We start from the raw sequence: 23,827 nt of genomic DNA on the forward strand, positions 1-23,827 counted from the left end.
AAAATAACTTGTCTGCATGATTTCCAGTTGTCTTCAATCTCAACGCTGCAGTTTTACTTAGCAACGTTTATTTTAGTTTGTTACTCAGCTACGTAACACTTTAAAATAAATAGTTTTATAATTTTGTTTCTGTTCAGACTATTTCAAATTTAGGCCGCGCTTATAGTCCCGGCTACGGCGCCGCCGCGTCAAAACAAGTTGATTTAATCCGTCGCATGCGCCTATAGTGGGCGCTACACAGCGATCAAAATAGCTGAACTCAATGGAAATTTATTTTTTTCGGCAACCGCTGCGTGACGTCAGTGGCACGTGAGCGGTTCAGCCAATGAGGGCGAACCACTCATGGACAAGCCCCCGCCACGCCCCTCGGTCACCATCTCTTGTCTCCTACACTATAAGCTGAAATCGCTATTACAACGGCGACGGATGACGTGATGCTGTCCCCGGGACTATAAGCGCGGCCTTAGGTTGCAATGCTTACATTTTAATAAGCAAACCACCAAGTATCACAGAGTATACAATAGTGTACACTAGTTTTGTATTGGTGGCTATTTAGCATAATCTCCAAATTGAAATTGATGGGCTCGGGGCTTAATTATTAAGCTTTGTTTAGGGAATTCCCATCAGCATTAATTTCCCAAAGATGCATTTGATCAAGACAAAGAATTTAATATGAAGCCAGACCGTACATTAAATTTGACTAAATAAGCAGTTTCAAAGCAGCAGTGCTTGCAAGTTTCCTCAGCTCTAATTCGACCACCCTGTACGTAATGGAGATTATGGTGTAACAGTTTCTTGATGCATACTGGGGTGCTTGAATGTCAGAATACTCTAACACGTTTTTAAAACCAGAGACAGAACAAGAAACACGGACACAGCTCAGTGCTACATCCAAAGACACAAATACACAGTACAGTGCCTATATATATATATATACAGTTGTATTTGCATATATATATATCTTTTGAATAAAATGGTCTTTTAGTTTAACTCTTTGGCCAAAGTGTTGTAAGCCCTTGAGCCCCTCCAAGGCAGACCACGTCTCAAGGGTCCGAACACTAATATCAATTCTTAATAACCTGTACATTACCAGGAACAATGATTTATAATAAATCTGTCAAAATTAGTTGCATAGTTCTAAGTTTTATTGAAGCTCTTATTAAAAAACACAAAAAGTAAGAGCGCAGAGAGGACAAGATGTTAGGCAACAATCCACTTTTAATAACACACTTTACACTTAAAAACTTACAACCAAGTGCTGCTGCTTGAACGATAGGGACCCCACACACGTCCGACGCGGCCACCACACAGATCTCCTCTCGATACACCATGGGTCACCGCCGGATACAGGAACCGGAAATGAACCCAGTGAGTGACTGGAGGATAGGCGGGTTATCTCGCGAGAGTGCACAGCTTAGCTGGGGCTGAGCACTCAATGCGTGCCGTCTAACAGGACCGTCTAGGTTAGGGATTCCTCTACTGAACAGGTATCACACCCTGTACTGAACGTGTGAACCCTCTACGCGTTTCGCGCTAATTAGCACTTCATCAGGAGTAGATGGGGCATGTCGGGATGTAGCCTTATCACTAATTAGCACGAAATGCAGTCAGTCAGTCACACACCCTTATTAACCCCCTCCCCCAGGCCCATTCTTAACCCTCTCTCCCCACCCCAGGCCCATACTCAATCCCCCAGGCCTATACTGAATCCCCCCCAGGCCTTTTGTCACATTGGATGTAGCATTGGGTATCTTTGTCTTTTGTTGAAAATATAAAAATAAACAGATTGCATTGTAATGTTTTTTTCCATATTACAATATGAAGAAAACAGTTAAGTAAAAGTTGCGCGCTAAACAAATGTTTTCGTGGTAGGTGCGCTATGGGTTCGGGGGAGGAAGGGGGGCCTGCTCCTTTCATTTGTCCAGGGCCCTATGATTTCTGTTGGCGGCCCTGTCAGTGAGAAAAGACACTGACTGGCACCGAGTTTGAAGCAGCGGAACCTGGTTCAATTCCCGGTGTCAGCTCCAAGTCTCCCTGTGCCCTTGGCACCAAAAACATAGATTGTAAGCTCCAAGGGGCAGGGACCTGTGTCTGCAAAATGTCTCTGTAAAGCACTACGTAAAACTAGCAGCGCTATACAAGAACATGCTATTATTATTATTATTACCTTGGGTAAATCACCAAAAACATAGATTGTAAGCTCTATACAAGAAACTATTAATAAAACAGCAGTCCCCGTTATTATTATGCTCCCGGACCTCCAAGGATTGGTCAGTTCTGGAGATATTTTAGTTTTTTTGTGTAAATCTATGACACCCAAAATAAACCTACAAATACCGTATGGCCGTGAGTTCACCAATAAGACATTTGTGATCTCATCTCCTCACTGGCAGTCAACAGAAAGTCGTGATATAATTGTGAGACAACATTGCAGCTTCCGATTGGCTGACCCACAACCACTAGCAACCAGAGCTTTAAGTGCCATGGTTAAGCTCAGGGGGGTTGTAAGTTCAAATAAGATAAAAAAATAAACACTTTATTATTGTGTGGGGATTGCTGCTTTAAAGTAAAAATTCCACTTATTAGTTTCTTTGAACAGGTTTCTATTTTTTTGGGGTCTGTGTAATTCCAGTATCATCTGATAAGCAATTATTGGTCTTTCCCTTAGCCACTGTGGCTAATTATGGCAGAGCAATTATCTTAAAAAGACAGCAAAGGGAAAAAAAAACATGTCTAGATCAATGATTTAGCTGTACTGTATATACAAACCATTTACAAACACAAAAGAGAGTCTAATTAAAAAATAGATTAGGTAAAGATTGTACTAATACTCCAAAGCATGGCCTTACTTTGAGTGGTTAAAGGTACAGTACTAAAAAAATGATCTACAAATGTCTATACTTTTTTCAATAGTGTCAATCACTGCTTCCGGTGAATCAGAAGTGTAATAGAGTATGTCCCATAGTACTGCTCTATGCCCCTCTTGTGAGTGATGGAAGGTGGTGACTCATGGCCTGTGTAAGCCTATCAGGGGTAGGTACAGTCCATGAGCCTGCCCCTTCCAGAGTCTTCCAGGAGGGTGTGGAAAGTTAGCCTCAGTCTGCTTCCTGCTCCAGTGAAGAGAGGAAGCAAGTGCTGTGAGTCTCTCCCATGGCGGGGATGAACGTGCTCCCCCTCAGTCTCTGGACTGAGGGAACATCAGGCTCAGCCACCAATGCCTGTAAGACCAGGGCCTGCACCATCTAGAAGTCTGGGAATTCCAAGACCTTGCACCACTGCAGGGAGAACTGCACTGGCTGCTACCATGCATGCCAATAAAGACCCTTGTTCACTATACACTCCTGTCTGAGTATCAGTCCTTGGGCAGGAGGGTGAAGAACGCAGTAGTGGGGGCTGACGTTCGGACACCCTGGGTCCCACTACAGCTGGAGGCGCTGACACCAGAGAAAGAACTACAGAGAACAAGAACCCAAGCCAGTCCTGGTCTCCACAATACCGCAGACAGCTCAGTATCTCCTGCTCCAAACAGGTTTTGCACCACATACATGTAGCATAGGCTGTTCACTCTCCCAGTCTCCCAGGGGGGGGGAGAGGAGGAGGAAACAGTGCTACAGAAGAAATGGAGAATTATGTGTAGCTCACCTATAATCATTATGCCCCCTTTGTGCTTTATGATTACATCACAAGTTAGTGATTTATTGACAAAATACCCACGATCCAGGTAATAGATTGGACAACCTTTTTTGGGCAGTGAGTTGTACAGAGATAAGATCACTGCCCTTGAAGCTTGTAAATCTGATACAAATCCCAGTGTCCGCTTCTTGTGAGCTTGGACATGTCATTGTATCTGCACACAAACATTTTTAAGCTCTATGAGGCAAATGTGCTGTACCCTTTAGTGCTATACAAGAAACAAATAATAATATTATATTATGCATTTTACCATGTCTCAGGTTCATCTATAACAGTCCTTTGAAGCAGTAGTCGCTATATATGATTTTCTTTAGCCCATTTTCTTTTTTTATAGAAGGATGGGAAACAGGGAGGTCCCTGAGCTCAAACATGCTAATTTCAGCTCAGGGGCCTCCCTTGTAAGAGAGTTATTGTTGAAGGTAACACGCTCAAGTCCCCTTCACGGGAAACAAAATGGCAGTTTAAATCTCCCGTGTCATGCTGGCCAATGCTTCCTATTGGCCCTTGTGACACAGGGGATTTAAATACTAGGAAGTACCAGCACTACCTTCACAGGAACCAGGGAGCCCCTGGAGCTGAAATTGACACTGTTTAGTCCTTGGACCCCCTGTTTCCAACATTGGTAAAAAGGAGGTGGGAGGGGGGACACTGCTGCAATAATAGCTTTTTTTTTAATGAAACTGCCAGTGTGTGTTTATGTTATGTTTCACTAATTGGCGTATAGCCATGGCTGGTCCAGACTATCTTTCTGCCTTCCTGTCACGTAAGTTCTAATAGATACAGACAGGCTACCCTGTGGGGTTTACCCCCCCTCACGCAGCCTCCCTGTGTGGCAGGAGAGGAGGTGACACTGGGTATGTGTTGCAGCCAATCATGGTGCAGATCCTGTGCCCTCCCCTTTCTGCATTAGGGAGGAAGCACTCCAAATTATACAGAGAGTCCTTCCCACCCGGGAAAGGGAGAGGAGTTCAGCGCTGCCCCTCCTGGGGTAGATAATAGAGAGAAATGCTGCACACCTCAAAATTGAAAAAAATGATACAATTACCGGTGCTCCAGTGTTAGAACGAAAGCCTGCAGTCAGTCCTGGATATATGAACAAAGGAACATAGGGCACAACGGATTTAGCATATCAAACTCATTTATTGAGCCAACACGACGTTTCGACCATAATGGTCTTTTTCAAGTGACAATGGCATAAACAAAATCCCTTCTAACAACATATAAGTAGTGCCCCAAACCCCCATAATGCAACCTGTTCAATTAGTGGTGATGGTATTCATGTGCTGAATCAGTCCCTTGAACCAATGTCCAGTCTGTATCCTTGAGTAGGTGATCCCCAACAGATGTGAGTCCTCTTCTAGGTATCGTGATGTTCAAATCCACCCCACTTCCTGGTTGTTCGGCATCCATCTTGGTGACGTCATCACGGGTCCTCAGTAGCTGGAACGCATCCGGGTCCTCGTGCGTTTCAAATCCGCGCATGCGCAGTAGATATCCGTTCGATCTCCTTCATCCCTTCTTCATTTGGAACGCATAAATCGCAGACTGCATGTGAGTCATTGCGCTTGCGCTAGTCATTCAACCTGGGGTCCTGCAAGTGCGGGGGGATTGGCTGATCACAGGTTTTCTTCTGTACAGGTCCATCCGTGCGTCATCTTCTTCTGTTATTCATGGGGGGGGGGGATATCTTCATATTCAGAAGTCCACGATGTTTGGAAAAAAAGGGGGGATAAGTCAGCACACCACTACATGAACAAGCTGCTGACATATTATCTTACTGTGAAAAGTGATTTTGTTTATGCCATTGTCACTTGAAAAAGACCATTATGGTCGAAACGTCGTGTTGGCTCAATAAATGAGTTTTGATATGCTAAATCCGTTGTGCCCTATGTTCCTTTGTTCATACCTCCTGGGGTAGAGACATGTCTGCAGTCCCTCCTGGGTCTGTTTTCAGCCCAAGATCTAACAGAGCTCCAGGCCTCACCGTTATCAGAAGGCTGTACCCTCCAGAGATCTGAGATCCATACCTAACTACAAGGCATACGCTGTAATGACATCCGCAGTGGCTGCCTGAATAAAGATCCCTTTTTATATACTCCTGCCTGAATAACAGTCAATTAGGTAGGAGTATGAAAGATATCTGTTGTGGTGGGGACTGTCTTCAGGATCCCTGAAGCCTACTGCGACTGGAGGCACTGATGACACCAAACTGAGAGTCTGAGGATCACCAAAAGCCTGTCCTGTTCCCCACAACATAGCGGAAGCTCATCCTGGAGCCAAACAGGTACAAAGCACCACACAGACCTGTAGCCAGGGCAAAATCTCCCAGAGGGGGGGGGGGGGGGTTGCAGTGCTACAGTCGTTTAGGGTCTTCTCAATGGCAAAGCCTTCTCATGCATTATTTCACTCAATATGCAGATTATCTAATCAGGTAAAAGAGGTGGTAAAGCCCGAGACTGCAACCTAGCAAGCCTTTGGCAACATCTGGGTCTGTGTACAAAGAGATGCAAATTACCTTTTTGCCACACTCAGAAATGCAGGATGAAAGTGTCTTAAAGCAGCAGAACATGTGTTCTTTTAATTTAATTTTAAAATGGGCTTGAAGCAGGGGGTCTCCGGCTCTGAACCGTGTTAATTTCAGCTCCTGGGACAACTTGCTCCAGAGATACTAACCTCCGTAGGGGATGCCGTTAGCAGCTCCAGAGGATTAAAGGTCCTAGTCACGTGAGCCAATAGGAAGCATCAAAGGATGACGCTGGACATTTATGCCGCCATTATGTTCTCCACACACAGCCCAGCTGGAGCTGCTACCGGAACCCCAAACAGTGGTACGTTTCTCGGGAAGCAGGGGGTCCTCTGAGATGATATTAATGCAGTTCAGCTCCGGAGACCCCCTGCTTCAAACCTATTTTTTTTTTAAATGGAAAGCAGGATTGCTGCTTTAAGCTAATGTCCCGATTTCCCCAGAACAGTCCCAGTTTGCAGAATAAATAAAGAATTGAAGCCAGCAATAAAAGTTTGTTAAAATCACCAAAACCCTACTCCATTTACAATATATTGTTGGCTCTCAAACACCTGTCCAGACTGAGTCTTCTAGCTTTTGATTTATCACATATGGCATAAGTGTATATGTACGGCTCAGCCCTTAGCTGTCACGATGACATTGTAGTCAATTAAAATGGCACAAACCTTCCCGACACAAGTAAAGAGAGTTTATCGATGGGAGTTTTTCCTTGCATTGCATAACAATGTTCTCTCTCCAACGTGACCACTTCAGCATTACACGACGAGATGATCTTTCGAAATACAGTTAATGAGATCCCCAGTGGTTGAAAGACTTTACTGTATGCTTCTTGGAATTCAGTATCAAACGTGACTCTCCTCAGCTGGTAGGCGACGTGAATAATCTGCATGATACAGATCACAAGAAGGATAAAGTTCCAAGAGAACACATCAGCAGCACAGACATCCAGCCAGGCCCATATACAAGACCACAGAAAACTTAAAGCAAAGAAAATGTAGACATAGAGAAGCCCAAAGAACCCACTTCCTCCCATGCAGCCCAAAACAAACAGAACACTGGCCAGGTGGTAAATGGATCCCTCTGCCTCTTGCTTCCAGTTGGTACACACTGGGTGTCCAATAACTAAGCTTTCCCAGAGACTTGCATTTTCTCCCATGGTGATAGTCATCAGGATGTTAACTTGCATCTGTTGAGGGAATCGGGTATCGAACATGGAGCTTGCATTCCCAGATTTTTCTTAATTTTCAAAATAGTATACCATCTCAACATCGATGACGGCCAGTAGGTCATGGCATTTCTGCATGATTCCTCTGTGCATTCAGTTAAAATTGATCCCAAGAAATGACCAGAAGTGGTATAGTCATCTTCACTACTTGAACAAATCCATACAAAATAAAATGCTCACTTAAGAGGTTTAATCCTCGGTAGCAATATTGCTGGTGCAGCTTCACCCATGACATCCTAGTATGAAACTAGTCATAGTCTGAGGGGAAAAAAAAGAAAAAAATAAAAGAAATTATTAATGAAGCAATAAATAAATTACATTCTTTTGTAACATTGTTTAATGACAGTATGCTGGGTCATAGTAGACACAAATTGAAATAAAAATGCCAATTAAATGAATTTGTTGCTCTTGTAGTAAAGTGAATTGCTAATTAAGCTTGTTCACCCAAGCCCAATTCCTTGAAAAAAAATATCTACATCACAATTTTGTTTTATTATAAGTAACGGCATAATATAAGTAACAGAGGAAGAGATTTGTGTAGAGGATACAGATGTAGTAGACGTTATTGCACTCAAGTGTGAGAAGCAGCCATTGCCTTGAATCAGCGAGTGTGAAAAGGGTCAGGACCAACCCTGAAACGGTAGCACACTAGCGGTTGCAATAACATCTGCAACATCTGCAGGTGCTCGTAAATACTTCAAAGCTGCTACTTCAGTAAGTGACTACGGGATTTAAAGCAACAATCCTATCTACTTGTTATTTACCCCCCATTATTTAATTTTTTTACAGGATGGGAAACCGGGGTCCTGCATAGCTGAACTGCACTATATTAAGCTCTCGGAACACATTCCGTCCTCCCTTGTTCCAGTGGCGGATTTCCCATTAGGCCTGTTAGGCCCAGGCCAGCAAAATTTTGGTGCTGCAAAAATGTCCGCCACCATATACATTTGCCACACTCTCGGGCCTATCGGCCCTAATGGGAAGGCACTTAACTGTGGCAACCGCCTCCATGCTGCCGCCCTCCTTCTTCTTCTGAAGCGTGGCTTCATTTGACGTCCTGTGATGTCACACGGCGTCTCGTTGCCATGGCAACGCGACATCGCAGCATCAAATGATGTTGTGGCACCATGGCAACACGATTTCATGCAACATCACGTTGGTGACCTCCATGGCATTATTTGATGCTGCGGTTCAGAAAGAGAAGAAGGGCGGCAGTAAGGAGATGGCTGCCACAGCTAAATGCCTAGGGGCTTGGTTCTCAAATCTTGTCAGCTGGTAGGAGAATAATCTGCATGATACAGATCACAAGAAGGATAAAGTTCCAGGAAAACAAATCCCAGAACTGTAAGTGGGACATCAATAGTGAAGAAGCTATTTGAAGGTTTAGTACAGGATTTGAGGGGGGGGGGAGGAAAAGTGAGAATGGGGAGAAGAGAGAATGAGGAAGGGAGGAAGGGAGAGGATGGGGGGAGAGAGAATCTAGGGAGGACGGGAGAGGATGGAGGGAGAGATAAAATGGAGAAAGGGGATGGAAAGAAAATATGGAGGGAGGGGAGAGAATGGGGGGGGGGGGGGTTATGCCTTTGGAAAAGAATTATAAACAGGCTACTTACAAATTAAATGAGGCAAAATGAGGTCAATCCATGATGGAGAAGGATTCATGAGTGCTTGTAGATCACAAGCCTAGCAGGCTTAGAATAGTGCCCAATGTCAGGCAGTAGCTGCAAAGGCAAATAAGATGTTACCTTGCATTAAACTGTGTGTGGAAGGAAAGGACGAAAGCATAATTATGCCACTGTATAAAGCATTAGTAAGACCAAACCTTGAATATGGAGTGCAGTTTTGCGCACCACTCCATAGAAAAAAACATTATGAAACTAGAAAATGTACAGACAAGAGCCACCAAATTAATAAAGGGGATGAAACATCTGACTTAGGCTAGCTAAATTAGATTTGTTTACATTAGAAAAGAGGCATCTAAGGCCCCGGACATGTTGCCTGCGTGCTTGCGGGAGCGTGCTGACGCGCGCTCCTGCTCAGCACTGAGCCCCTACAGCCGTAATTAGAGCGGCTTTAGTAGGGGCTCACCTGCGCTTCCGCGCGCTTGCGGAAGCGCAGGTCTTGGGGGAATTTAAAATTTCCCCGCTTGCCGGCGAGACAGGCCGGTCATGTCAGCGGTTCGCCCAATGAGGGCGAACCAGCTCCGTCACGTCACTGGCCCGCCCCCGGCCAGTGAAGCGCCCGCCCCCGGACCGCCCCCTGACGGCTGCTGAGAGCGCTTGCGGTAAGCAACCGCAAGGCCAGGGAAAACACCCGCTTTCCCTGCGCCTCAGCGCGCCTCAGCACGCCAGCAGGGACCAAGGACTCGGCCTAAGAGATAATATAATAACAATACACAAATAAACTCAGGGTCAATAGAAGGAGCTTTCAAAATAATTATTTATCCCACGGGAAGTACAAATGACGCAGGGTCATCCCTTAAAGCTGCAGTTCAGTCTTTTTTTTTTTTTATTTATTTTTTTACTTCAATAGTTTCATGTGTGCAATCTCTAATTACCTAAAGAAATGTATAGCTGCCAGTCAATTCGTTCTCCATGTATTAATCGGCGAAATTTGGTGACATCATTAGTGAAGGGATCTTTTTTTCTTCTGCTTCAGTCTCTCAGTGGAAGCTCATGAATATTCATGAGCACTCCTGCACTGACATGCTAGAGGGAGGGCAGGGCTGACAAAGGGGTGTGCCAGGGCTTGTGACAGGACATGAAGGGGCAGTGCCTTAGCAAATGCTTGTTAAAATAGAATACAAGAAAATTGGTCTTTCAAAGTTGTTGTTTTTAAAACAGAAAATGCTAAAAGTATTTTTTCTTACTACAGAACTGATTTATTAAAAAAAACACACATGAAGGATATTGACTGAACTGCAGCTTTAAGGTTGGAGTAAAGAAGATTTCACCAGCAACAAAGGAAAGGGTTCTTTACAGTAAGGGCAGTTAAAATATGGCATTCATTACCTGTATAGACTGTGATGGCAGATAAAATAGATCTCTTCTAAAAAAAAGTTGGACATCTTTTTGGAAAGGAAAGGTATACAGGGCTATAACAAATAGGTAAACATGGGAACAATGTTGATCCAAGGAGAAATCTGATTGCCATTACTGGAGTCATGAACTAATGTATTTTTACCCCTTATGAGACATTATTGGATAATGTTTCACTGGGGTATTTTGTTTGCCTTTCTCTGTTTCAAAACACTGTAAATAGAAATTTAGGATAAGTATCTGTTGTCTAAATTTAATATAGGTTGTACTCGATGGACATATGGTTTTTTATTCAACCTCATGTAACCCCCATTCCTCGGCTATGAATTGTGACATCAGGTTAGTCCATAAAGTACTAGATTAGTGTCTCAGCAAGGTGGGAAAAGTACAAAACGTCGGGAAAAATCAACACATTTTCTTTGCACCAAAAATCCCCAAAACACTTTAATGCCCAGCCCCATGTTGGGTACCAAATAGTATAACCCCCATTCACAGGCTATGAATGGTGTCACATCAGATTAGCTCATAAAGTACTTGCTCAGTCTCTCAGCAATATAGATAGTTGGCTGGGGGTGTGGATTAAAGCATTTCATAGACATGGGCACCAGGAACTTTTTAAAAATAAAGTATGTTTATTCAACATCTGTCCACAAACAATTCACAGAGATATGCACAATACAGTACATGTGGCAAAGTATAAAAGCTTTAAGAGATTCTGCCTCTATTAGGTTCCAGTCCTATCCAGATGAGGCACTTTCCTTAGTTAGGATTTAGTTAAATAGCTTCCAGGGTGGCAGTGATGCGAGAAGAACCTGCCGGTTGGGCCAATTCAATAAGAGTAGAGGTTACAGTGGGGCAACCCTATGAGACTGAACAGTGTTACTTCCTTCCCCCACAAACATAGGCATTCTGGATCCTGTAAAACAATTTATCCCCCCCTTTGGGCTAGTAGTTAGTATGAGTTACTAGCCTTAAAGGGTTAGCTGTGTGAGCTCACTCAGTTACTGTACTGTACTCCCCTCCCCATCATGTGATACAGTATGAAAGAATAGTCACTGCCCAGTAGGTCTTGTGACCAGTGATGTCATTACAAGGAGATGGGAGGGTATATACAGTATATAGTTCCCTGAATGTTCTAGAACCAGGTTCCTCGGGAGTGGAACTTGGAGAGAACCTCACTGTGAGCTATGCAAATATGTAATATGTACAGGGTTCCCCAGCACACACACAACGTAAATATGTTTTAGTGTATGTATAGTAAGGACAGTTATTGTTTTCAGTTAGGGAACATGCCCTATATAGTTAGCACCTATTGTAATGGCCCAAGATTGTTTTCATTAAAGAAGAGTTATAAGCAGGTGCTCAGCAGGGAGTTCTAAGAGTAGTAGCTCCAGAGCATAATCGGATTGACCCCACCGACAGGTCCTTGGTAAACTCCCAATACATTATGCATGGACGAGGTAGGCAGTACAGAGTGACGGGATACTGATCCCTGAGAAGAAGAGTGTACACCCACCACAATAGCCCACATGAGATGGGGCACTATTAATGCTATACAGGAGATTAGATTGCCAATCTAACCAATACTAAAGCACACAAGTATAAGTACTGCCCCAGCGTATGAGTGCGAGCTACGAGGGGAAGAATCACAGTGTAAACTTATTATTTGCCAACAGTTAATGTCTGAAGTATCTGCATATTCACTCCCAGCCAGCATAAATACAGCAGCCTGAAAGGGTATGAGAGGCAGAGCAATGCTATGTATATAGTCCATCTGATGTAAACTCCTTTAGTCAGGCAAGCAGGGTTCCAACAATAAACAGTGACAAGACACATATAATTTATATACAGGACTCACAGTGAGGACCCCAGTCAGAACTCTGAACAAACTGCTTCTAGAACAAAGGGTGGGGCTATTGATACCTTACGGGATGTGATACATCACAATGTAGCTAGGGGAGGGGTGAACCCTGTGTGAACCCACTCAGTTAAACTCTTATGGCAATTATCCCCTTCTAGAAATCAGAAGCCATCCAAGAGGGGACTACACTAATCTACTATGTATCTATGTATAGCCTGGCCTTCAGCAGCTATGTATTCTTCTGGGCCTTTCCTCTGTCAGTCCTGTTAGAACAGGCAGTGGAAAGGTTAATTCCTTCCAGTTGGTCTGTTTTGCATTTCAGCTCTGAGTATGTAGCAATATTCAGGGGCAGACCTAAGCAACATTTGAATGTGTTAATCCAAAGGGTGGATATGGGTTGGAACACCCCCTAATGTGTGTGTGAGCCAATCGGTATCCAGCTTTGAGTTGTAATGATTCAAAGCTAGAAACACTCCCTGAGGATATTCAAATTGAGACATATTCCCAAATTCAGTTAGTGATCAGTTAGTCTAAAGAGAGAGCTGAGAGAGATAAGCTAAGGCCTCGTTCAGGGTGCTGGCTTCGGAGGGAGGGCGTGCTGCCGTGCGAAACAAAGTATTCAATTTGAATACTGGTTGTCAGGGTAGCAACCGCCCTGTCTCCGAGTCTAGGAGTTGAAGCTGACTACAGTTTCAATAAACGAAAATTTCATTTTTTGGAGCTGCAGCAGCGTCACTGGGACCTCGGCAGCCAATGAAATCATTCTTCAGAATGATTTCATGACTGCAACCTCAATACTTTACCTGCCGTGTGTAACCCCGCCCCCTCCCCAACGCTGAAAAGTCTGCTGGGGGATAAACACAGATCGCCCAGCAAACTGCAGCACTGCCTCCCTCCTGCCCTCCCTCCGAGTCCTGAAGCTGGCACCCTGAACGAGGCTTAAGAAGAGGTCTCCCCCTCTTGCCCCCTGGGTAAGGAGGGGGGGAAATCGATGCAGGGAGCTCGACTGCCCTGTCAGCATCCTGTGGTGCCGGTGGTTACTTACTCTCGCGGGATCTCACTTCCAGGGGGAGACTGGGTGCGCGCGCATCTTCCTGGTTTCCACGGCAGGAGTGTGATAGATCTCGCCGACGACATCCACCTACGGAGGCTCCATCGGGTGATTGTAAAGCCTTGATAACACTGTCTTATTTTTATCTTGCTAAATGTAAGTGTCCGTGATCTATCTGCACGTACATGTTTACTATTAAAATACAGTATTATGCTATGGGAGCCGCGCTGTCTTCTTTTTGTTCTATAGATCCAGAGGAAGGTGGTTTTTCCTGAAGACCGGCAGCGACACCCAGCAGTTGACTACGGACACTTTCACAATTCATCATATTTTATTATTTTCATTTCTTTTTTTGGGCTTGATTCCCTTTTCATTTCCCTTCCCTCTCCCCTCCCCCCCCCCCGCTTCCATCCCTAATTCCCTCTCCCCTTCCTCATTTTCCTTCCCTTTCCTTTCCCTTCCCCTGTTTATGGTACTTGTTATTGTTGTTTTGTCTTTTATAGTAGGTTTATTATTTAGGAATTAGGGTATCCCTCTGGTAAATTAACATTGTTCATTGTTGTTGTCTGGTATTCCAGCTAGTGCAGCAGTTTTTTTCTCTTTCTCCACACACACACACACACACACACACACACACACACACACACACACACACACACACACACACACACACACACACACACACACACACACACGTTGCAATAGATGTATATACCATTCCAAACTTCAGTGGTCTCATCTTCACTTCATTGTGAACTGATAAAACAAGTGATAAGTCAATAATTAAAATCTGCACTCACTTTTTCAATAATCAGTTAGATGATAAATCTGGCCAGCATCACAAAGAGTTTAAAATCAAATTCATAGTGCAGGGATGTGTAGATTTTGTGCGATGATGCAAATGGTTGTAGACCACAATTTCCCACATGGCCACTCAGCCATTGCATTCACTCATCAAGCTTCTCGTTATATTGACTGTCATAATTGGATATGTTCCCACCAATACCCTGCACGTCTTGTACATTCATGTGTAGCAGGCACTGCTGGTAGCAAAGGTGATAATGAACCATGTCACATTTGAAATTAGTGTTAAGTCAATACTTTTGCCTATCACACAGTAGTTTATTATTAGCTTGATTGAATTTCTGTATTAATGTTTCAACAATGTTGCCAACTACAGTAGTACAACAAATTTGGCAGCATTCAATAAACCCTGATCATATATTGTTATGCGCATAATCCTTTAAAAAATCCAGAAACAATTATTTTCACATACAGTAACCTGTACCAGCTTTCACATTTTGTTTCCTGTCCTGTTCCACAAAAGGCTTTTAAACCATTTATTTTTTATTTTTTATGTTCTTTGGCTTTTAAGTGGTTTGAATACATTTTTTGGTTTAACTGTTGCAGATTGATTTTTGTAATTGCTGTTTTTTTGTCACCTTCAATCTTTCATGTTCCTTTTTTAATCATCATGTAATATCTGATATTTGTATAAACTGTAGAATACAGTCTAAACAAGAGTTCAACATGTTTTTTTTAATGGAGAACACCTTCAGTCACCACACAATTTTGTTATTTGGGAAATGACACCCAGCTCATTACAGAAGCTTGCTTTGCAATGCACAGAAAATATTCAGCAGCCGCATGTATTCCAACTAAGCTGGACCATATGTATTCTAGTGTAGCCCCGGTAAGAAATAGGGGCTATATATCTTTCTCCTAGTGGTGTAAGTCCTGCTAAGGGCAGGCCGCCAGTAGCTATCATGGGTTTCCCCGCTTCAAGCCCTGCCGTGATTGGTGGAGGTAGGCCCCTGACTCTGTGTGGAAGGCATGAGACACAGGGGAGGGGCCTGCTGACATCATGAGGGGTGGGGCTGACTAAATTTAGTTGCCTGCTCCTGCCAGAGGGAGGGAGTTGGTGTTGGAGTGTCTGACTGGACAGTCAGACAGAGTGAGCTAGCTAGGTTCCAGAGGAGCAGGGCCTAGTTTGCTGGAGGTGGACCAATGCCCCTCACCCTGCTTAGGGGGTGAGGGAACAGCTCACCCCACCCTGAGTGCCTGTGACTTGGGGTGGTGGCAGGGAACAACTGAGAACCCACAGCCCATCCTGTAGGGGTACAGCCTGGAGGAGAAGGAGAGGAGGAAGACCCTGTACACTGTATCTGAGTGCTGCTGTGTGCGCTGACTGAAGAATAAAGAGACATTGCTGCTTTTACAAAAGACTTGTGTGTGAGACTGAAATCTCTCGCCCTGAAGCAAAGGGCTCTCTGGAAGGATTTCACCTACATTCTAAGGGCTTCCCAGAGATGGAGGCGCTGCACCGTTGCTGAGCAAGATGAAAGCATATACCCCAGAAGCCTGTCCCTGTTGTCCCCTATACCATCGCGGGAGACTCAGACCCTCCTGTTCCTCACAAGTACGCACCACCATAGTACACGTAGCCAGCCCTCACTACACCCTAGGGGTCCAGTCTGCGGGGGGTGGAATATGGGTTACACTAGCAAAGCATGTGTTTTGTTTCAATAGATAATGCCATACTGACTGCTAAAAATGGGCACATTTTTGAAGAAATCGGAATCTGCTGCCGATTGGCAAATTCCTTTCAACTGGGAAATTACCCGGATCAGTCTCAAAAAGGCAGATTTGTGTATTTTTTCCTAATACTGAAAATCTGCCCCAACTAATTTGGAATCGGAATCTGCAATCTGATATATTATGGGAGGAGTAAATAAATAGAGGTGCAACCTCAAGTTTAAGCCATTGTGTTGTAGACAAGGTTCGGCTGGTTAGGGCTACTGCTGCTGCTGTATTACTATACAGTAGGTTAAACATTTACATATTATTTACTTAATACAACTTGTAGCTTAACCATTAACCTGTGACTGACTGGATGGGCCCCTGGCTGTGTCCAGTCCACTCCCTGGATTCTTTTCTTGCACTTTGTGTCTATTATATAAATGATATAGCAGTATATTACTAGAGTTACCACATTGGTACTGCAGCAGCAGCACCAAGCCAGGCAAATAAAGAACACTGTGCAAAGTGCACAAGCATCACGGAGAGTAAAATATACATACTTGCAAGAACAGAGATCCTCTGGCGCATGGACCGGTGGAGAAAAGGAGAGGAGAAAAAAGAACAGACAATGATACTATATGGCTTTGGAGTATTAGCTCGACTTAACAGCTTCCCGGCGCCCCGCTTTTCGGCGATCCGCTGATACGGCGGTACTGAGAAGGGGGCCACCAGGTCTGCGTATGCGCAGATCGGGGAAGTCAGAGGTAGCACATGCGCAGAATGGGCGGTTGCCAAGGGTGCGCATGCGCAGAAGGGGGGAATTGCCGGTTTGCGCATGCGCACACGCCGAAAATCCCTTGTTCCGCTTTCTGGCGATTTTCGCTGTGCGACGGGCCCTTAGAACGGAACCCGCCGCATGCCCTGGACTCTCCTGTATATACAGCACCCTCACATGTGATTATAATAAAATTTTCTCTGAAAGTATCAGTTAATATTAGTCATCTTTCTTGTTTCCCTGTGGTGATAACGGAACCTAAATTCGAGATCCTCAGAAAAAATATAAGATTATTATAGCAAAATACAAATTTATTTAAAAAAGTTAGAACAATATAGTACTGTATAATGCTTTGCAGCAAATATGTGTGTCACACGTGTTCCTCTTGGTTGTTTCAAGTGTTCAAATCCTAATTTCTTGGAAAGTTTGAATGAATACGCCGGCAGGATATTTATAATGATTCTCTCAATTCTATATGCTATTTCTCACTGATGATACTTTGTGAATGTAGCAAAAAGGTGATTGAAGAGTCTCTCTGCTTCTCCCTTGTGGCACTCTGTCTGGGCAACACCCTCTGGGTGAGTCAACGGGACAGCTGGAGTCCTTCTCCATCTACCTTTTGAGGGGACATGGAAAACCTCCTCCACTTACTTCGGCAGCAGGACCGAACAAAATTCTTTGGAATTTTTCCGTATATACAGATTGGGACTTCCAAATCTCTCTCTCTTATAAACACACAGAGCACCACAGGTGAATATCCAGTAATTGCATAAAAAACTTTCTTAGATAAAGGCAAGCCTCTAAAAATTTTATTAGATCATTTTTTTACGGATACATTAGTGTGACCCCCAAGCACTGCATTTTTCAGTCATTGAGTCCCTCAAAGATAATATTAGAGCAGGTAACAAAGACTTACAATGATTACAGATGGAACAGTACTGACTTTTTAAACTGAAAACCGAACATCCTTTTGGTTTTAAAGATGTGGTAGATATCACTCCTTTTTTTTTTAAATGAATGTATTCCTGAATTACTGTAGTTTCAAATGAGATTTTTTGTTACGATATTAAAATTATTATACACATTTTTGAGCATCCTCAGGCCATCACATGGTGTGTGTGAGTTTATCTATACACATCATAGGTGATGTGTTTGATTTAATCATGTATTATGTATTTACATATTATCTGTCTTTGTAATTGAAAACATGTATTTGTCTATGTACTCTATCCAGGGAGCCCACTTTTCCAATTTGATATATATATTTAATGTTTAGTTTATGCATCAGCATCATTACACATTTTTTCCCATTTACACCTTTTTAAACAATGTCCGTTATCCAACCTATGATGGTTCCATGGGAATGAGTAGCTCATTTTTAGACATAGACAGAGCAACATCCACAAGGATATAGCCAATAGGCAATCCAAAACTTGGGACTGGATTGCAGGAGTGAGGGTAGGGGTGGATAGATATATCTGTGTATCATCTGCATAGAGGCCAAGAGAGTTGATGAGGTGATGAAGTGATGGTGTATAGAGAAAAAAAAGGAGAGTCCTAGAATGGAGCCCTGAGGAACACTAACAGACAGATCAACAGGATACAAAGACATGATAGAAACAGAGACAGAAAATGTGCGATGGGAGAGGTATGATGAGAACCTGGCTAGATCTTTGTTGTGGATACCATGACAGTTTAGAATATGAAGGAAAAGATAGTGATCGACAGTATCAAAACCAGCAGAGAGATAGGGTAGTATTAATAGGGAAAAGTGACCTTGAGATTTTGCTTCATGTAAATCATTGGATACTTTAGTGAGCAGTCTCTGTTGAGTGAGCTGTACGAATGCCAGATTGTAAAGGGTCAATGAGGGCATGACAATTAAGAAAGTTGATCATACGAGAGAACACGAGACGTTCTAGCAATTTGGAGGCAAACGGCAGGAGGGATACAGGGTGGTAGTTATTGAGGCACGTAAGTTCTAGGTTGTTTTTCAGAATAGGTGGGACCACCGCATGCTTAAAGGAAGAATGGAAAGTGCCAGAGGATAGGGAGGAATTGAAGATGTGGGTGAGAGTGGTACTAAGACAGGAGTAAGAGTTCTGGTAAGGTATGAGGGGATAAGATCGAAAGACATGTGGTAGAGGGAGAAAAGGACTAAAGAGTGGAAGGAGGAGGATAAGGTAGAAGCGGAGCAGAGAGGAAGGGACAGAAGGAAGTTCCTTGTGGATAGCATCCACCTTGCCTTTAAATTAGTTGGCAAAGGTTTGTGGAGAAGTGAAGCAAGGACAGGAAGTGGGGGGAGAAAGTCAGAGATGGGTGTCAAATATAGACAAAAGATGGCGTGGATTGGATTTGTGAGTGTTGATGAGTGAGGAAAAGTAGTGTGGTTTGGCCTTAGAGACAGTACAGTTAAAATAGGAGAGGCGAAATGTGCAGAAAATCAGTCTGAGATTTTATCCATAGGAGTTCAGAGGAGCAAGTGCAAATGTATTCAGCATAAGTGGAGTTTGTATGTTATACTTTTTCTTTGTGATTGCAATCTGAACCTCACAAGCATCCGTAAAGCCGCACGTAGAGTGCCATCGATGGCGACACGACGTCGCCACAGGCAAAAGTTAGATTTCGTCGGGCGGCGGTGTTGCGGGTTTCCGGCCATTTGATTGGTTCAAGGGTCGTCACATGAGGCAACAGCCCTTGAAAAATCAAATTTTGCCGGTTACCAGTTTTCACGACGGCGACGTCGCTCCATCGCATTGTCGCGCTTACTATAAGCGCACGCGGCAATGCATTTGTATTAGGACGACGTCGCGTCGCCGTCACTATAAGCGCGGCCTAAGGCTGTGCTTATAGTGCCGGCGACAGCGATGCGACGTTGCGTCAAAACAAATGCATTGCCGCCGTCGCGTGTGCTTATAGTAAGCACAACGCGACGGAGCGACGACTTGGTCGCGATCGCTGGAAGTTATCTCAATTTGATTTTTCCAGCAACCGCAGCCTGACGTCACCATCGCCGGCACTATAAGCGTAGCCGAAGGAATTACCTGTGTGATTTACAATTGGCGCCGGAATCCAAGACTGCAGAGGGATCAGCTGTGCTGTGGTGTGCTGTTATCGTGGTGAGACAGCCGTGCCTACGGAGGACCGTCCGTGGAGAGACAGCCGTGCTGACTGCATGGATATAAGTGTAGAGTGGGGCTGCAAGATTGCCTACACAAGGCAGAGGGTCCAGAGAGGACTAATAATCACAGTACTGAGCAGCCAAAGTGACCGGAGGGTGCAGTGGTTCATGTGGCGAACCCTGAAGGTAAATCTGTGTATGTACATTGAAACAGTCCCCCCCCCCCCACATGCAAACACATCATTAATAATAGAAAAAAAGCAGCTTAGAACTCAAGCAGTGATAGCGCAAAGAACAGACCAACACCATCTTCATAAAACAAACATCAAGATTTGGAACATAGGGGTTAAATATATTTATATATCCCTTAGTGATCAACACTATATAAAGAAGAATCTGCCTACATATTCAAAGTTTAAACCATTTTCTTCTTATCACAACAACTATAAGAAAGATGTTACATGAAAAATACAACTAACAACAAATTCAACTAAGGTTCTGTATGCTACCTTTCTGACTACCTCAGGATTGATACAGAAGCTAAGTCCTCCAAACAAGTTTTACATTGTGTTTTTCCCAACAAAAAATCTTTGGAAGTGTACAATATACCATCAATCACAGTATACAAGGACTATACCCCCAAAGATTGGGAAGAAACTCACCAACAATATTGGATGAAATATATCTACATCAGTCTGGATAAGTATTCATTCATCTAAAATATTGATTAAGGTTAATCAAGGTTCAGATTTAGTTGACTAATTTTGTCTATAATTATTGTACATTGTACATTTTAATAAATTATTATTTTTTTATCAAGTATTCTTATGCTTTGTTCTCAGAAACCTCAGTATACCTATACCTGCCCATAATTATATCATCAAAAAATAGAAAAGTTCATGCACCAAGTATTTTCTCGTTGTATAACTCTTTCTAAAGTGATTAGAGACCCCTTTCACTTAGGCTGCAGAACACTACTAGTGGGATTTATCACTAATAGATGATTATTAAGACACAATCAATCTATATATATATATATATATATATATCAATCTATATACAGGCATACCCCGCTTTAAGTACACTCACTTTAAGTACACTCGCGAGTAAGTACATATCACCCAATAGGCAAACGGCAGCTCACGCATGCGCCTGTCATCACGTCCTGAACAGCAATACCGGCTCCCTACCTGTACCGAAGCTGTGCGCAAGCAGGGAGACTATAGAGCCTGTTACAAATGCGTTATTTACACCAGTTATGCACGTATATGACGATTGCAGTACAGTACATGCATCGATAAGTGGGGAAAGGTAGTGCTTCACTTTAAGTACATTTTCACTTTACATACATGCTCCGGTCCCATTGCGTACGTTAATGCGGGGTATGCCTGTATATATATATATATATATATATATATATATATATATATATATATATATATATATATATATATATATATATATATATATATATATATATACACTAACTGATTTTTTTATTGTAGTTATCACACATTAGCGCTTTTTAATTTTTTCACTAGTGTATATGGGCAGGTCCGGGATTAGAAGGGAGATCCCCAGCAGCAAGGAGGAGAGAGAGAAAGAAGAAAGGAGAAGCGGATTTGCTTTTTATTGAGGGGTGCAGCAATATCTGGGATAGAGATATGTAAATAGTGGTTTAGTGTCTGGGCTCATGGAAAGGTATAGACAAGGAGAGATGAAGCGATGTGGATAGGAGGAGGAGAGTGGGAAAGGTGGAGAGAATAGAAAAGTTTACAGCGGAGTGAGGAAGCAGCAAAAAGAGACTGCAATAGGGAGGGCATATTGGGATGCAGTGCAGTTAGTAGGAAGAGACATTTAAGAGTATTTAAGAGTACAGAGTTCTCAAGTAGTGATGGATATGAGGAGCACGATTTGAAAGAGCAGATGTATAAATGGATCCTGAGAGGGAAGTATAGCAGGGAAGGTTACACAGTAGCTTATGACGTTATACTGTTAAAGTTGTGCATAAATTGTCAGAGCATAATGTTCATCTCCAATTCAACTCTAATATAACTCTACAGACATTTCACATGTGGCACTGAAGATGTTGCACAGCCAAAATGTACACTCACTTAAATACTCTAACATCACATGACAATAAGAAAGGGAAGAGTTGTGACTAATTAGTAGACAGATATACCAAAGGGATGTTAATTTGATACATTTCTGTTGCACTGTGGTGAAATTGATAGGAGAAATCAGCTCAGAGAGACAGACATACCAACAGGATGTCTAATGTATACTGTAAATACAAGTATAGGATACGTATCTGTTGTCTAAATTTAACATAGGTTGAACTTGATGCACATGTCTTTTTCAACCTTATCTGCTTGAACAAGAAAAACCATGTTCATTCTACTTGACCATAAACATTTTAATATAACAAACCTTTATAAAAAAAAACAAATAACTAATTAAAAAAAAACAAAAAAAACTTTTGAACAATTTTTCTTTTAAATATAAAACTTTTTAAAAACATTTATTTAAATATAACAGGAGGAGGGTAGGCTCAGTAACAGAAACACTATGGTACTGTAAAAACAACAGTGTTCAAACCATGCCAGAAGAAGAGGCCATCTAGGAAGCAGCAGAAATAAATAGAATGAGGATTTGTTTGTTAGAATAAAATGCCCTTACATTCCAAACTCACGAATCTACACTATTCAACTCAGCCGATATTAAACATACCAAGTTCTATACCAAGTGGAAGTTAATAAAACAAGATGAATTATTGAGTCAAATAAAACATTTCTACACATGCCTGTCAGCAGACTGATTTACAGAATGCCGTCTTAGCTTTGCAGAGGCAGCTAATAATTTTTCAATATAATTTCTAACTTACAATACTATAATCCTTATTTTAACTAGTTACATGCTGAATATATAACAATATATCGTCTTTATATTCCGTCTTCAAATCATCCTATTTTCGGGGACTGAGCAATTGCTTTCAGGGTTAGGGCAGAGAGGACGAAGGATCTCCATGTATTTGAGGAGGCGTAACTAAAGGGACAGGATCATTGGAGCGCTGTGATGCCGACCACCACTGTGGGTGTGGTGTAGCCTCAAATGCTTGCCACTAACCCATATCCATACATCTTTGTGTATCTCGCCTCTACTAACAACATGGCAGTGGTGGCTCATCCGTGATGACCCGGAGCAGGATCATCACGTCTGGAGACATGTGAGAATGCATAGGTTCGCTGATGCTGCCTTTTATAGAGGTCAAATTAGTTGTTCCGCAAGTATTGCTGCAAACTACTCGTTCCCAAGCGGCTTCCACTCCTCTGCAGTATACAGGACGCAGTGTACCACAATGGAGTCCCTCACCAAGCCATGGCGGGGCAATTAGAAGTATTCCCACACCTTGGAGGTGGCTCCTTTGGGCAGATGACTCCACCCCTATGATGCCTGCGAGCTAGGAGAGGAGGCTGGAATACCACGAAGGCAAACCTGAGGGCTACCATCATGATGTCTTTGAGAGGCATGCCTGTGTTCCTCCGCCTCACCTTCTCCAAGATGCTCTTCGCTAAGCTCATCAGAACCACCACCATCACCAACTTCGGCTGACGCACTCCCTGGCTCAGACAGGCTTACAGCAGTTGCAGAGAAAAAGAGAATCTCAGTGTGATAAGTGAAGATGATTCAATAAACTAATTTTAAAAAGTGCTAATAACAGTGCAACTGTTCAAATGGAGGCAACAGGATGGAAGAGAAACCCAAGGGTTGTTACCCATGTGGAGGGTACATATAAACTGTCTTACCAGATGAAAGGTCTGAAACACATGAGCCTTAATGAGGAAATTGACTTGATTCCTTTTCTGCAAGATTGACTTCTCTCTTGGAGAGCTGAATTGTTTTTATTGAGCTGCTGGGAGATATGGGTAACCGGGACATTAGGATCTTAGAAATGTATTCACTATTCCTGAATAGTACAATGTCAGATCCTTGGCTAGATAAAGGATTTGATATCCCTC

At 43.0% G+C, this 23,827-nt stretch overlaps 1 protein-coding gene across 4 annotated transcripts in view; it reads right to left on the reverse strand.

Moving 5' to 3' along the window:
• Positions 1-23,827, reverse strand: part of POPDC3 (popeye domain cAMP effector 3) — a 65,213-nt gene that overhangs the window by 18,507 nt on the left and 22,879 nt on the right. For 2 of the 4 annotated variants that reach the window (XM_075597537.1, XM_075597535.1), the window contains exons 2-3: positions 9,056-9,163; positions 6,883-7,700 (exon numbers count right to left, since the gene is read on the reverse strand). In XM_075597537.1, the coding sequence (XP_075453652.1) occupies positions 6,883-7,430 (548 nt within the window). In that variant the 5' untranslated portion in view covers positions 7,431-7,700; positions 9,056-9,163. The remainder of the gene's footprint in view (positions 1-6,882; positions 7,701-9,055; positions 9,164-23,827) is intronic. The other 2 variants (XM_075597538.1, XM_075597536.1) reach the window with 2 other exon arrangements.

The sequence above is a fragment of the Ascaphus truei genome, chromosome 4 (assembly GCF_040206685.1).
Source record: "Ascaphus truei isolate aAscTru1 chromosome 4, aAscTru1.hap1, whole genome shotgun sequence".
Lineage (NCBI taxonomy): Eukaryota > Metazoa > Chordata > Amphibia > Anura > Ascaphidae > Ascaphus > Ascaphus truei.